Raw genomic sequence first — 17,080 nt, forward strand, 5'->3', positions numbered from 1 at the left:
GGGAGCAGTGAGAGGAGCTTTTCTTGTGGTTCAGGTTAGGCCTTCATCTTAGGCAGGCATTATGTCTGTGGCGCTTGGGAATGTGGCTTCCTCAGTGCCCTTAGCTCTTTCCCAGCATTTGTGTCTCTTCATCCCCCAGGGATAAGGGTTTTTATTTCAGTTCCCTACAGTCAACATAAAATGGGTTTTCAGCAATGGTAGGTTTTCATGCTATTGTCTCCAGTCACTGAAGTGAATTAAAATGTATTTATTCACATATTGAATGAGTCAAATGTCAAATCACAATTGTTTCCAATTATTTCCCTTAGATATTTCCTGTGGACATTTGAATTTCGAAAACTTTATGTCTACTGAGTGTAGTCCTAAGTGAATTGGAAAGTTAGTGGGTCTCATGCACTTGTAGGCTTGTCTGCCAGCTCTCCTGCACAGGAGGAAGCCTGTCAGGCTGTTAACACCAGAAGCTGTTGCACCATGGAACAGAAAATTTCAGCTGCTGGTTAAATCGTTTTGGCATAAATATAGACTTGAAAGAAATGATTGCTAAAATTTTTAAAAACTGGATTATAAAATTCTTTTGCCACAAAGCAAAGACTTTTTTTTTTTTTTAGTACTTAGTAAGCAATATTCAGCTGTCCTATCACAGGAGTAACAAGGAATCTTCCTGACACTGTTTTTGGAGTAAACAATGTGTAGATGTGTGGACTTTATTATACAGCTAGTTGGTCCTATCTTTGAGCTGGCTGCTTAGAGGTCTTTAACTAGCCAAGAATATTGTCTAAGTTAATGCAATGGTGAGACACAAGAAGCTATATACTATATTTCTTTGAAGCTATATGCAAGATTAGAGTGGCTGTTACTTTACTATTGCTTATACCAAAAATGGTAAATCTTTTTTTTAAATCCCTAGTGAACTAGTTTGAGTGACGTAGAGAGCTGAGTAAAATGAGGGAAAAAGACTCACTCTGCTTGGTACTCTGACTGTCCTTTCATGCATTTGAATGAAGAGGGGATCTTCTTTCTTGAGGGAAGTGGCCTCCTTAGTGAGCAGAAAGGGTAAAACTAGCCAGACCAGCGAATCAACAGATGACCAAGAGGGTGACAAAAGCTGCAGACAGCTCCTCCTTATGCTGAGGCTCTCAATTCTTAAACTAGGATTCATTGTCTTTTAATTTAAGGCTGTGACTCATGGCTTCAGACTTTTTTTTTTTTTTTTTTAATGGGGAAGGATTGCAACTTTGTTAATATAGAGGCTCTGACTAAACATACACCTGTGGGAAGGGTGTGTGTTCTCATTAACTGTTTTACCAAGAAGAGTTTTGCATCTCTTAGAGTCTTTAATTTGGAGATAGTGCTAGAGAAACCCTTCAAAATCTTCAGTGGGAAGGGAACTTTCCCTTTCTTAGCTAGAGGTTTAGGACTAGCATAGAATTTTAGTTTATTGTTAAATTCATCCTTGGGACAACACTCTTTATCATCTATTGTGAGATTTGTTATCTTTTTTTCTTTTCAAAGCTCATGGGAAAAAGAGACCCTTTTGTTCTGGACTAACTTTTCGGGATGTTTGTATAATTAACAGCCTTGGAAGATAGAGTGTCTCCCTCTGGAGCAAAGGGCAGTTTTGTCTGGGGCCTGGGTCAGGTAGGTTTGCTTATAGTCGGTTGTGAGGGATTTGTGTTTCCTAATAAGCTCAGAGTTCCTCAGTTGGGACACAAACCCAAATCCAGCTGGCTCCCTTCACATTACCCCCCTGGGACTTGGGGATAAGGAGAACTTATGTTCCTAATGTGAACATGAAGCTCATGCTGTTTGATATCATGTAATATTGTCCTTCATCTCTGACCCAAGAGTCTCATGTCTTCTGTGCACATCTGTGGAACTATGGCAGGCAACCTTGTTAGCTTCCATATAGGGCAAAATCTCAGATTCTTTATAATTCTTGATATTATCCTTAAACATTGTCTTGCCTTAAAGTTAATGTAAAAACTTAAAAAAAATGGAGAAAAAATCACTTTTAATCCCATCACTCTAAGATTATAATCTTGATAGTATGTTTATGTGCATGTTTCCATTCTTTCCAAGTATATCTGGACATATTTTTAATCTTACTATAATACAAAATCATATCCTTTAAATAACATTCCTCTGTGTAAGTAATTCATGGTAATTACAGAAAATTAGAAAATTTATAAAAGAATAAAGAAAATTATTAGTATTCTTATTGCCCAGAGATGGAGTCCCTATTACCATTTTGTGTATTTTCTTCCAATATTTTATGTACATTTATTTTACAGTTGTAAGGGAGACTAGTATATTCTTTATTTGCCTAACATGTCTTGTGTACTTTACTATTTCATTCAGTATTGACAAGTAGGCTCTTTTGCTTTAATGGTTATAGTGTCTCATTCTGTGGGTGTCTATATTATCATAATCACTTTATAATAATTCTTAAACCAATTTTGGAAATTGATTCTTTCTTTATATATTGCTTCTACCCACCTCCCTTTCTGTTTCTCTCTCCCTAACCCCACTTCTTTCTGGAACTGCATTTACCTGTATGTTAGAACACTTCAAAAGTTCCATGTGTTTTTCCTGTGCTCTTTTCTGTATTTTCCATTCTGATGTCTCTTCATGCTTCAGTCTGGATATTTTATCCTAATATGTCTTCCAAATTATTAATTATTTCTTCAGCTAAATCCATCTTTTAAAAGTCTTCATTGTATTTTTCAGTTGTTTCTACTTGATTCTTTTTATAGTTACTAGTTATATGCTAAAATTTTTCAGTATCTTTTAGTTCCTTAAACATATTAATAAGTTATTTCAAACTTCATGTCTGGTAACACCATTCTCTGGATGTCCTATGGGTCTATTTCTAAAGTCTGTTTGTCTCTTGGTTTTCAGTCAAGTCTTCTCTGCTATCTGTTTTGTTTCTTTGTTTAAGTGTGAGACATTGCTTGTGAAAAACCAAGGCTCTGGTTATGCTTTTGTCCTCCAGAGAAGCCAGGCTAGGAGCTTATCTCTTTAATTTAATCATGGGTTGAGATGAGTTGCGGCTTGTGAAGACTGGTCACTGTTACTCCAGGGTATAGCCCTTGAGGGTCCCAACTGGAAGCCTAGAGCAGGTCCTAGGCCCTGAGCTCCAGTTTTCCCTCAGCACTCTGAGTCTGCCAAAAGCCTTGCATATCATTTCAGCCATTTTGTCTCTGCTTTTGAAATAAGCAGTTGTTTTGAGGATTAAAGAGGAACCATATGTAAGGCCTATATCTTCAAGTTTCCCTACTACCCGAATCTTGGCCCTGCAGTTCTTCACTGTTTCAGACAGATTATTTTTTATGTTTTCAGCTTTTTTAGTTGTTCTCAGCAGGAGGATTGCCCAAAACAACCTAGTATACCATTATCAAAAGTGGAATGCTTTCTACAAGGAATTTATGATTATAGCTCCTTCTGTGCCCTGTGGTCGTTCCTAGGGTATAGTTGGTAAGTAAGACCTTTTGGAGATCAAATAGAAACATGTTTATGTTCCTTCTGTTGTTATCAATATGTGTTTTCCTTCCCCCAGTAATTCCACTTTAGAACAGTTTGTGATACTATGTTAGTATTCCTACTTTGACCAGACTGTATAATGTCTGTAATCCTCAAGTCTGACCAGGGTAAGTGTGGCTTGCTGGCTTGGTGCCATATTGTCATTTTACTTGCTTTTGTTACAGTACCTGTTGTCTGCTCTATTATAGCTACTTGCATGGATGTCTGTTTTTTTATGTGCTTCTTAAAACATGTGCTTCTTGACAAGCAGGGACTATACCTTCTTGTTCTGTTGAGTGGGAAAGTTCCTTGCATAGACTAGTTCCTCATCAGAAGTGTATTTAAATTCAGATGTTAATGCTAATAGTAACTTGTCAGCCAATTTCAGACTTTCATCTTCCCAGGTCCCCTCAGTGGATCTACTTCATGTATTAGCTTTCTTCAAGATTCCAAAATACTTCTAGACTAGTACACAAATACATATACCAAGAGAAACTTCTGTAGGATGTGGCATAATGTTATGATTTATACTGTAAATTAAATGGGAGTCATTGCATTAGATATAGGTGACAGAATTTTTTCTGTTAAACAATACTGGAGGTTGTTTTAGCATGGAGTACTACCTGTGGGATTAGCAACATGACTAGTAGCTGAATAATGGGAGAGGCAAGTTAGCAGTAGTAGCCCCGTCCTGCTGATGCAGCGTGGAGCAGATTGCAGTAGCTGAGTCCATCCGTCTCATATATCCTGAAAGGAGACAGATGAGTTCACCTTCAGGGCCTCATGCTGTTGCAGAATTTCGGGAAGAAGGAGAGACACAAATGCCTGGACTTCATTGGAGTATCTTCCTACGAACAAATCCTTAGTAAAAGAGAACAGACCTTTAGTCCGTGGTGGATGGGAGTCTGTTTTGAATGTGTAGGTCCAGGAATGGGTAGGATTGCCCCATGGGCTGCCAGAAAGCAGGGAGGTGTCTTGTGTTTATTCTTTCAGCCCTCTTTAGACATTTTCTCTAAAATAATGTAATGATCGAGAAGAGTAAATATGTATTCAGTGAGCTTGTGGGGCATTGTGTGAAACTGACTACATCACAGAATTTTTCATTAATTAATTAATTCATTGATTCAGCAAACATTTACTGAATACCTTCTTTTTGCCAGGCATTATTCTTGGAGCTGGGAATACAGCAATAAAGTAAAAGTAAAGATTCTTGCTCTCATGGAGCTTTCATCTTTGAATTCTGTTTCTATAGTATTGATGTTTGTTTAAATATAGACATTTTCTAGGGGCACCTGGGTGGCTCAGTCGTTAAGCATCTGCCTTCGGCTCAGGTCATGATCCCAGGGTCCTGGGATTGAGCCCCGCATCAGGCTCCCTGCTCCGCGGGAAGCCTGCTTCTCCCTCTCCCACTCGCCCTGCTTGTGTTCCCTCTCTCACTGTGTCTCTCTCTGTCAAATAAATAAATAAAATCTTTAAAAAAAAAAAATATAGACATTTTCTAAATGTCAACTCAAAAGATGGGCAGTGTTCTCTTAGTATGTTTATTTTCTCTTGCATGTGAGATGTAAACTTTTAGAATATTGAAACACAAAATTTCCTTCCTCCCCCAGTTTTGGAGTTTGCATCATGTTTATTTGTACCTTAGTACAGATTTGGTCATATGATTATATTGGGTGGGGAATGGCTTTATGACATCTTTAAGTATGTGGTAGGTAGTCATTAAAATATTGTTACTTAGTATTAGACTACTAAATATTAACATTGCTGATTATAAATATTTTTATCACATAAATTTGATGCTTTAGAAACATTTTACAAACAAAACAAAACAGAAACATTTTACAAAATGTTCGAGAGTCAGTAGGGTAAACCTAGTGATTTTGTAGGCAGGGGACTGGAATTGTGATGTTACTTCCCTATGGATCATGAGATTAATAGAGTATTTAAGGTTTTTCTTTCTATACTGGAAAATTTATATGCCAGCTAGTACTAGAAGAGGGGATCAGATTAGATAAATTTGAGGTGCCTGTGAAGTATCCATGTGAAGATAATTTGAGAAGGAGAAATAAAAGTGTGAGTTGAGTCTTTAGATTGGTGAGTTAAGCTGTGGGCTTGGTTGGGATTTCCTAGGGAAAGAATTTAGGTGAGAAGAGAAGAGAGGGGCTGGGACTGAGTTTTGAGAAACTCTAGTTCTATTTGATTGGTTTCTGCCATCTTTATTGTAGTCTTTATTTTTTGGATTTATTATTTTCTATTTCTGACTTCTTAAATTGGATGACTGACCTTTTGATATTTTAGACTTTTTTTATTAAAGAAATTTGAAGAGTAAATAAGAACTGTTTTAGGTGTACCTATAAATTTTGACTTTTTGGCTTCTCCTTTGGACATATGGAGTCAAGATATAGATAGCTATTGCCTTGGGTGCCTGGGTGGCTCAGTTGGTTAAGTGACTGCCGTCAGCTCAGGTCATGATCCTGGAGTCCCGGGATCGAGTCCCGCAGCTTCTCCCTCTGACCCTCCCCCCTCTGATGTGCTCTCTCTCTCTCTCATTCTCTCTCTCTCAAATAAATAAAATCTTAAAAAAAAAGATAGCTATTGCCTTGATAATACTATTCCTGTAGAAAGTACTATAAAATTATTTTATAGTCAAACATATACATGGTTGCAGTGAAACTAGTTTTATGATATTACAAAACTTGTTTTCAAAATGAGAACATTTTCATGAAACAGTGGTTGTCATCCAACAAAATATGTTGAATGCAATTTGTTGTTTCACTCATTGCAATAACAAAGTGTTTGGGCAAAAATATCTAGTCCAATTATTATTAACAAAAGCATCATATTTTAATTTCTGTGTTTTTTTTCCTTCTAAATCTCACAATAGACCCTCTCCCTGTTCTTTGCTGCTTTGACAATTACTGCATTATAAAGAGAGATTCCCTGATGGAAATGCATTATACATGTGTTTGATATGGAGGCAAAAACAAAGTAATGTAAAAAAAATAATTTATGTAGTCTTCTCAGATTTGTCACCTGGGATAGTCCTCACTGGTAATAAATGGTCTCAGTGATTGATGTGATATCCTTCACATCAATTTATTTATTTATTTTTAATTTTTCTCCTTAAAAATTCATTCCTTGGGGCTTCTGGGTGGCTCAGTCGCTTAGGCATCTGATTTCAGCTCAGGTTGTGATCTTGGGGGCCTGGCCTTGGGCTCTGTGCTCAGCAGGGAGTCAGCTTATCCCTCTTCCTGCCCCTCCCCCAGCTTGTGCTCACTCACTTGCTCTCTCAAGTAAATAAAATCTAAAAAAAAAAAATCATTCCTTATGCCTTACTTAACTCTTCTCCAGTTTTGTGTTTTATGCTATTCCCAGCACTTTGTTAAGTAAAAATTTTGTATTAAAAATCCCGAGTCTTCCTCATGAGAAATATTTAGAAATGCAGTAAAACTATATGCTATTTGCAGGCTTAAATGAAATATTTTTAATTGTATTTTCTTTTCATGGCAAGTATTTTAACCCAATTCTAAATAAATGATTTCATAAAAGGTACCAGAAATAGCATTGGAAAGGTGGGAATAGACGACTCCTCAGGACAGCAGTTGATGCAGGTGCCCCTTCTGCCTCTTTTCCATTCCCTGCGGTCACCCATAGAAAGGACTGCTATTTAACGCAGACAACAATAATCCTGGTAACCGGAACACCTAATCCACAGGAAGTTACTTTCCGAAATACAGTCTACACTGAGTTTTACTTTGGAAAGGTCTCTCTCGGTTGGGTATAATTTGTTCTAGATTATTGTAAACTCTGTTTAGGATTTGTAATATGCTTTTAAAAACTTTTTATTTTGATGTTAAGGAAAAAAAGCCTCTGGTTAGGGCATAGTACAGTTTATTGCCTGTGATAATGAAAACTTGAATAGATATAATTAGCGCTAACAGACTTTGTAATGTGGGTCACTTTCATTTTCAGTTTGAGAATGAATTTCCTTCTGCCATGATTGCAGTGGGGTTTAAACTCACCTTTCTTTTCTTGCCATGTCTTTCCCCATGTCTGTTGGCTGATAGAACTTCCTTGCATGTAAAATACTTTAAGTACTGAGGTCTTCTAATTTAGTTTAACTTTCTTTCTGGAAAGCGCATTGAAGATTGCTTCCAGATATTTTGCATTAACAAATATAGATTTTCTAGCAACAGGACACCTATCTAAAATGCCTGAATTGATTAAAAAAAAATCAATGAAATTTCATTTTCCCCATGAAAATATTTGTTTTGAAAAATGTGTATTGTTGCACAGCAAGTGAGTAAACTTCAGAAGCGAGTTCTTATTCCTTTTGCCTAGGAATTATCCAGTACACTGACTTGCCATGGCCATCCTGCTTTTCTAGAACATTCCTAATGAGTTAAATGCTGTCACAGGTAATTTTGACTAATAACAAAACACCAAAGTTTATAAATAATTTACCTTTTAAAATATAAGTTAGAATTAAAAGTTATACCTATAATACAATCATTCAGTTTCTTCCTTTCAAGAAGACAAGGGAAAAAGGAGTGTTTAAACTTTACCTTGCCTTTTCACTATGTGATACTGCCTGAGATGAGTGAACTCCTTCTGATGTACCAGGTAGGGTTGTGGTACTTGGGAATTTACATTGTGCTTTACTTGTCCCCAGAGTTTTGTTTGTTGAAATCTGAGCATACTGACTATAGTGGTTGTGTGTGAGAATTTTATTATGTGCTGTGTCTCCCTCCCACTTCAAAACAAACAACACAAACAGATAATCATCATTGCTTTCAAAATGCTGTCAGAGTTTAATTAAGCCAAGTCAAGCTCATTACCTTCAGTAGTGATAGAACGTTAGCTAACACTTCACGTCTTCTCTAGAAAGGACCCCCCCAAAAACACCATTGCGTTGAGAAGGTACCAGCTGGATTCTCAGCTGGTCACATTGCTATAGTTTAGAGAGAGTGAGGCTGCTTTGCATTTAGGTTCTCAGCTGTCTCATTGTTTGGTACTTTTCTCTGTCCTTCCTCCCAGCCTCTCTTAGCTTTGCAATCAACCACAAGTGCTGAAGGTCCTGATTAATAGCGTTTCATACTCCATTTCTCAGACAAGGACTATTGGCTCCCTAAGAATAGCAAGGAAATGAACTCAAGGCTTAACATGGACAGAGGCATTTTAACTCTGCTCACCAAATTGAACACAGTTGTTACTATCAACAACAACAACAACAACAACAACAACAACAAAATGTCAAGCAATGTGCCATTAAAAGATCCTTACATAATTGTAGCAGGTTTGGGTTTCCTCTGGTTCAAGTTTTCTTACCTCTTTGATAATCAAACGATCTGAAGAAAGGCATAGAATTTCAGGGGGGAATCTGCATGACAGGTTCACAATAAGGCTATTCATGAGGACTCTTTTATTAGCTTAAACAGTATCTGCATCATTCTTAGTCTCTGGCTTTACTACAAGGCTCCATTTAAACTTAACCCAACTTGCTGACTTAACTGATCCAGGAATTACTCAGTACAACCAGCCAGCTACTGTAGCTTTTTTTCCCCCTTTAGATAAGGAGATTTAATACAATGGCCTTTACAGTTCTTAAATGACTCCATTTTTTTTTCCCCTGTGTTTGAGATGTGGTGCTTATATGACCTTTTGTTCTTAATAAAATTTCACATGGTTTGATTATATTTTTAAAAAAGTATAAACAAATACAATATTGACTCCTTACCCTCAGAGTAAAACTTTTTAAATCTTGTAGATGATATAAAAATGGAATTTGTCATAATATTTACACAGCTGATTTCAGTATACTAGATTTCATTATTAACGATTAGGTATTATTAAATTAAACTTGAACATATTTTTTTTATTTTTGAGGGGTGATTCTCATATAATTACTAGTGGTCCTTTAGCATTGCATGTTCACCTTTACACACTTTTGGTTATCTGCTGGTGTTTATACCATTTCTGCTACCACAATGCTAATATAATCAGGATGTCCTTGGTTGGTCTGTGAGTAGCTGGGGGAGGACGGTAGGACAGAGCTCTGACATCACAGTGGGGAGATTCTTGAGGATATATTTGGTAGCATGCCATACTGAGAGTATAGATGACCCATACTTTGGATCCACACCTCAGACTAGTGGGTCTCAAACTTCAGTAGGAACAAAAATCATCAGAATGTTTGATGAAAGTGCAGATATCTGGACCCCACCCCCAGAGACTGATTCAGTAGGTCTGGGATGAGAGCCTGAGAATTTGCATTTTTAACAAGCACCCAGTTGATCCTGATGCTGATGATTACTGGACCATACTGAAACCATTATCTTATAAATTCACCAGGGAACCTTGGGAGTTCATGATACCTCCCCTTCCAGGCCTCTTGCCTGCAAGTAAGCTGTGACCCGTCTTGGGTAGGAATGACTGCTGTGTGGTTTCCCAGGGGAGTTGGTGGCAGGAGGGTAAGGACACCTCTAGTATTTCTAGTGCTGGAGCAGCTTGAGTATCCTTCTCCCCCATCTGCTTCCATCTGCAGCAGGGTGGTATCCACTGTGTGTATCACATTCCCGGGAACAGGCCTTACCCGTGGGCGGCCCGCACTTGGGTGTTTGAGAATGTCATCTTCCTCTGCCCCGGCTCTGTGCATGATTAGAATTTCAGAGTGGTGTTACCTGCAGCACTTAAACCAGATTTGCTCTTCTGTCTTTCTTCCATGCCCCTATTAAAGTAATTTTAGATTTTTAGAAACAAAGGTCCTTTGCAAAAGGATTTCCCCTTAGAAATGGATGTTCAAGGAGCCTTTTGGGAATTATGGATGTAACATGTTTGTTCATTTCATGAAGATAAGATTTTTCCTTGAAGATAAGTTGATCTGATGGTCAGGACAGATAGGAAAAATAAGTGGCGATGATGACTGTTGCCGCTTGTAGCATTTTGCCAAAGGCGCTGTCGGGTCCACCCCCATAGACTTGGCAGACTGCGTCATTAGGGGAATTTTCAGACCCCTGCAAAACTAGAAAATACAGCTCCCCTACGCGTGTCACCCAGTGTCCAGAGTTATGGAGATTTGGCTGCGTTTTTCAGCAGCTTTGTGTTTTGTTCTTAAATTTTGCTAGTAGTTTTCTGATTGGTTCATTTGGGGAATGAATCAAACATGACATATGCTTTGCTTGGGGCCTGAGTGCAGTATCATGAATAGTAATTTGAATATGTCCTTTCCAGGAATGTGTTCCAGAAAACCTGGAGCTGAAGAAGAAGATTTTTGCTCAGTTAGATCAAATCATCGATGATAAGGTTGTCTTGAGCAGCTCCACGTCTTGCCTCCTGCCTTCCAGCTTGTTTGCTGGCCTGGTGCACACGAAGCAGTGCATTGTGGCCCATCCCGTGAGTGCATTAGACCTCAAGAACTGGTTGTATCTCATTCTGGTTTTCAGGAGCAATACATTTTGACTAATCTGCTAGTATATATTAGCTGCTTTATTGAGGTGTAATTCATATGCCACACAATTAAAATTGTATAGTTTAATATTTTTTTAGTATATTTAGAAAGTTGTGCAATACAGGCAGTTTTAAAAAGAATCTAATCCAAAAATGCCTTGAATTGTACCTGCGTACCGAATGCATAATGGGATAGAATGAGCAATACTTATACACTTTCACTCTTATGTAACACACTGTCCACCTGAAGACAGAGACTACTAAACACAATTCCACTGTCCGGGGGAAAAGCTACATTTAATAAATGTATACATTGAGTAAGATTTTGTAGCCATGTCACTTTGTGCTGTGCAGTTTACTCAACACAATTCAGAGTAGGACCAGTTTTGCTCAAGTGCAGATTCTGGGTCCTGCTCCTGAGATTGTGGTTCAGTAGGTTGACTTTAAACCCCCACCCCTTTTCTTGTTCCCTTGCACCCATCTGTTGTAATTACCTGGGTAGACTTATTCACTGGGGGGTGCATGATGAGGTATATTGGACAGTGAGTTTCAAACTGATGTGCAAGCACTCAATAAATCTTCTTGAGATGAATGTGGTAATGTGAGGAAAGAGGAATCAGAGGGGAGATCCAGGGATCACTTGGTGGGTGAGTGAGTGTGTACTGACTGAGCTCATTGTGACCTCGGAGAACCAGGACAGCCTGTTAGGGCAGAAAAGCTAACTTAGCTCAAGCCATAATAAAAAGGATAGTAGATGACAATGGCCACACCTCCAGCACCAGCAGGCCATCAGAGGTGAAGGCTGAGGAGAGGCTAGGGCCAAGCTGGGCAGGATCTGGTTGGGCTGACAAGGGAGGAGAGAGTGGGAAAGAGTGTAAACAAAGACCCTTGGCCAAAAGCAAGCGTGGGGTGTGCAGAATCGCGAGGAGACCAGCTTGACTGGAAGGGCACACATACCTCACATACTTGGGGAGCAGGAGGAAGAAGCTGGAAGGCTTGGAACAGTTGGGTTATACAGAATCATGAGAGTTGCTCTGAAGAGCTGGGACTGGCTTAGGCCTTGTGATGTGGTGGAAATCCTGCTTTTGGAGGGTAATTGGAAGGTTCTTTCTATATTGAAGATGGCTTAGGGAGGGGAACAGCTACTTCACAGAATTGTGGCAGTATTCCAAGTATAGGCGACCAGAGCCTTGGTGAGGCTGAGGGTCCTAGACTGAGAGCAGAGAAAGTCCTCTTTTTGAGCAAGAGTAGTTTAGAGTGGGGGTAACAGACTTGCTTAGGGAGCTGAGGACAAAGGGGGAGTCATAGATGCCTGCTGGATTCTATGTGCTGAGAAGAGGGACTGCTTGGACCACCATTCACATGACTATGGGTGTGGACGTCTGGATGTCCTCCTACTGAAGTACAATGGAAAGTGGAGATTGGTCATAAAATACAGAGACTTAGACCCACAGAACATGGAAGAAAACCGGTCATGTCTAGCTACCACTCAAATATAGGAAATGTCGTTTATTTGGGACCTTAACTGAAGCATCCAAATACCAAGTTCCATGAAACATGGTCCTGTCTTTGCTCTGTGACATTTACATGTCTGCAAAAAGGACTCTTAGAAACTGTAAACCACTTATTAGACCGTTAGTTGCTTCAGTGAAAGGCGTAAGCCTCTTGCTTGAAAACTTCCAATTTCTAACCAGAGATTTCACTTCTAACTCAGGTAAAATTTAAAAAAAGGAACAACGAAGTCAAATTGTTTAGAAAATACCTCCTAAGTCCTTTAATGAGACTTCTGCCCGTATCTCTTAATTTTAAATTACCTGATGGATGAGACTACACCTTATTCACACCTAACAAGTACTAGTAGTTCAGCCAGTGACTGTTGAATAATGACATTTCTCCTACCATTCCAGGATTGTTCGCTTTCACTTCTTTAATCAAAGGCAAACAGCATAGCCAAAGTAAGCTCAGACCTTATTTCAAAAATTAATGTCTTATTACTTTTGTAGATTATTTTATACCAAAGCCAACATTAACTAAAGCAGATGAAATCACCCAAGTTGACCGCCTTTGGAATTTTATCCTTTGTTTTGTGCTGGTGCTGCACACTGTTTAATCATTCCATTGAGCTCGAGGGGAGTGGGGAAAAAAGCGTCTGAACGATTCAACCTAAGCTGGATGGACAGTCCCTAAGTAATCCAGAACCATTTACGGGCTTTGAGGAGCTCCAGTTTCCCTTCAGCCCTGCAGGCCAGGCAGGAGAAGCCCGGCGCGTCAGCCCACATGCCACCGCCTCAGCTTTGTGCTCCAGTCACCTGCGACTCTGGCCAGACAGGAAATAGGATAAAGGAAGAGGAAGCCCATTCATGCCTCTGAAAGGCTGGGGCAAAAGTGGATAGTCAGCAATTGCGAAAGACTGCTGCCTCCACCCCTCCGCGGGAGAACCGGCAGCCAAGGAGTTTCCACATCACATAGTGTCTCTTGGGCACCTTTTCCCATGGGGGGGTGAGGAGCTTCAGGTCAGCTCAGCACGGGTGGGTGAGCATGTTCTCTCAGTGTGCAGGTAGTTCGAGTGGGCTTCCTAGCCGGAGCCAGGAGAGTGACAGGCTCCTGAAGAGGGGTGTTAATGTGGCCCTTCTCTGTATCCCCGACAGTCTTCCTCTCAAATGTTTTTTGTGTTGCCTTTGCTTGTCTGCCTCATCTCCCTGTGGATGTGTAGGGGGGCTCAGGGATGGCCATTTGGTGGCTGGTGATTCTCTGAAGGTTAAGTTTGGTTGCATTCTCTCTTGGTACTTACATCTATGTTAGCAGTCAAAGCAGCCGTTTTCTACTGATTGTTTCAGCCGTACTTTACAACCTTTTTTCACTTGGGGACATGTTGGTGCCACGGAGCTGATGGAGCTGCTTTAGCCCCTCGGATGCTCTTGGTGCCACTCTGATGGGCGCCCTGTAGATGACGCTGCCTAGGAAGGACGCACATCTGCTCTGGGATTACAGTCTTTTTTTTAAATTTTTTATTATTATGTTATGCTAATCAGCATACATTACATCATTAGCTTTTGATGTAGTTGGGATTACAGTCTTGAGTGGAAACAGTTCCTAAATACACAGCTCTCAGATAGGTTACTAGTCAGCCATGGAGCTATAACACAGCCTGGAAGTAAATCAGGCCCTACCCGCAGAAGGTGCCCAGAGTGTTCCCATCGAGCAGTCCTTGCCCACGCTTGCACCTTCTCCGACTCCCCCTCCCACCTGACTCGGAACCATTTGCCCTCCTGTTGATGGTCATTTGAATGTTGGCCTGTTTATGGAGAACACATGCGTGCGTGTGCAAGCAGTGCCCGTTTCACGTCGCCAGCTGCTGTCTCCCCCCACTGCCCTGTCTGAGGAGGGTGACTTCAGGAAGGGGGTGGTGGGCTTATAACTAACCGAAGGGCCTTACAACATAAAGTCTCAAAACAGTGAGGGATTAACTCCTCTCAGCGGGCTGTAAGCAAGACAGCCCTTCATTTTTACCGTCCTCTCCTGAAGAGGAAGAGGAGTTCACCGGGTCAGGAGTGCCCCCTCCCCAGCAGGGCTGTGAGAATGGATTGCAAACCGCCGCACCTGTCTTCTGGGAAAAGGGACGGTCTGCCTTTCCTCTGTGAGTTTAACTCTGTTTAATGTGCTGCAGAGAAAATAAACGAAGCCTCTGTGTTGGACGTGCTGTGCTATCGCGGCGATCACACGCCTCCCGGGCTCTGGTCCAGATTCTGGGCAGGCTTTTCACGAGGTGAACGGAGAATGCGCCCCTTGTACCACCCCGCTCAACCTGAGCTCTCAAAGAGCCTCGCAGGCCAGGCCCTCCCTTGTGCCTGCAGCAAAGCACGCCCCGCTCTCTGGCCGGCTGAGCCCAGGACCATCTCCTGTAACCTTTAAAGAAGTTGCCCCCTTTCCTCCTTTGTTTGTTCTTCCCACTTCTTGAAGGCGTGTTTCTGAGTCTAACTCACAGACTCCAACAGCAGAAGGCCCAGGTCCTACAGTCCGTGTCAGAAACAGAATAGCAGTCAGGAAACACAGCCGTTCCTTTCCTGTTTAAAAGAGTTGCTTTCTGGGGCGCCTGGGTGGCTCAGTCTGTTGAGCGGCTGCCTTCGGCTCAGGTCATGATGTCAGGGTCCTGGGATTGAGTTCCACATCGGGCTCCCTGCTCAGCCTGCTTCTCCCTCTCCCTGTGCCCCTCCCCCTCCCCTTGCTTGTGGGCTCTCTCTCTCTGTCAAATAAACAAAATCTTAAAAAAGTTGCTTGCTTTGCTTACCTCTTGTCCTCTCTCATCCCCACCTCTCCTCTCTCTGCTGTGTTAAATTTAAGGGGCACCTGTCATTGTCACTGTTCATCTCTGAGCCTGTAGTAGAGATCAGGGTCCTTGTCCCAGGACTGAGGTGCCATGGCAAGAACAACCCCATCCAGGCCCTCTGACTCTGGGAGGTCCTTTCTCAGAAGCTTATCGACTTGAGTGCATGGACACAGAAACATGAAAACTCGACCTGTTTTAGGACGCTCAAAGGGCTGGATCATGCAGTTGTATTTTAGTGGGTGGTGGGGAATCAGGATCCTGCGGGGTTTTGAGCTGCAGGTGGTATGATCAGCATCCTGTTTTTAGTTGTTGTTTTTGTTTTTTTTAATTTTAATTGTGATAAAATACATGTCAGATTTGTCATCTTAACCATTTCTAAGTATACAGTTCGGTGGCAGTAATAAGCACATACACACTGTCGTGCGGACCTCACCAGCATCCATTCAGACTTTCTGTCTTCTGAAACTGAAACTCTGTCACCATTAGGCAGCAGCTCTCTGTTCCCCGGCCCCCAGCCCTGGCAGCCTTGGGTTCTCCTTTCTGTCTCTGGATTTGACAGGCCCCTGCCTGACAAAGGATCACCTTGGCAGTGGCAGAGAGAATGAGCCTGGAGAGGGAGGCCAGTGAGGAGAGTGCCAGAATCTAAGTTGGAGGTGATGGCCTGAGCTAAGCGTGTGGTAGCAGGAATGGGTTTTCTGAGAGCTGTAAATAGAACTGACAGAATCACTGATGGGGAGTGAGGGAGGCGAGGCAGACACAGGCACCAAGGATACTGCTCATGGTATGAACTTGGGTGTTGGGGCTGTGATGGTGTTCTCATCAAGATGGGGTGCTAGGAAGAGGACCCAGGGTTTTAGGGTGGGAGAGACGGGAGTTTAATTTGTGATAGGTTGAGTGTATGCTCGTTGGCTATCCTAGGGGTGTGTCCAGTGCACAATTACAAATACGGGCCTGGAGTGGGAAGGGAGCTCCCTGTGAGATCTCAGCATTTTGGGGTGGGGATGACGCTCTGGGAGCTGCTGAGCTCTGCCCAGAGCCAGAGAGTGGGCACAGAGGGAGGCTAGTGGTGGCAGGCTGGGAGCACCACCATTTAAGGAGAGTGTGGGCAGGAGGAGAGCCTGTGAGGAATACTTGCATGAGGAAACTAGCAAGTTGTACCTACAAATGCTTTTTAACTGTAGTCTCAATCTGTGTTTTTGCTACCCAAAACATTGAAAGGCTTGCAACATTGAAAGATACACATACTTCCAGTTCTTACAATTCTGATATTTAAGAAAGGACAGATGTAGACATTTTTATAAGAGTTCAGTATAGGCAGGAGACAAGTGATTCAGTTGAGGCACTGATATATAATTTACTTATTTGAAAACAGGTGTCATCCTCTCTTGCTTTCTAAGAGGGCTGACAGAGTGACCAGGGCAGGCCGAGAGCAGAAGGAATCTCCGAAGCTAAGCTGTGTGTGGACCAGAGGCCTCTCTCCTAAGCAGTGTCCTAGGAGAAAGAAAGTTTTCTTTCCTTTCTCTGTAGAAGTCATTTTATTTTATTTTATTTTTTAAAGATTTTATTTATTTATTTGAGAGAGAGAAGAGATAGAGAGAGAGAGAGCATGAGAGGGGGGAGGGTCAGAGGGAGAAGCAGACTCCCCGCTGAGCAGGGAGCCCAATGCGGGACTCAATCCCGGGACTCCAGGATCATGACCTGAGCCGAAGGCAGATGCTTAATGACCGAGCCACCCAGGCACCCCTGTAGAAGTCATTTTAAAATGGATGCTTCTTGAAGTGACTATCA

At 41.5% G+C, this 17,080-nt stretch overlaps 1 protein-coding gene across 1 annotated transcript in view; it reads left to right on the top strand.

Annotated features, from left to right (window-relative positions):
* CRYL1 (crystallin lambda 1) overlaps window positions 1-17,080 on the top strand; it is a 137,170-nt gene that overhangs the window by 94,333 nt on the left and 25,757 nt on the right. The window contains exon 4 of the mRNA XM_021678218.1: window positions 10,750-10,911. Within this exon, the coding sequence (XP_021533893.1) occupies window positions 10,750-10,911 (162 nt within the window). The remainder of the gene's footprint in view (window positions 1-10,749; window positions 10,912-17,080) is intronic.

Source organism: Neomonachus schauinslandi, chromosome 3, assembly GCF_002201575.2.
Source record: "Neomonachus schauinslandi chromosome 3, ASM220157v2, whole genome shotgun sequence".
In the NCBI taxonomy this organism is placed as follows: domain Eukaryota; kingdom Metazoa; phylum Chordata; class Mammalia; order Carnivora; family Phocidae; genus Neomonachus; species Neomonachus schauinslandi.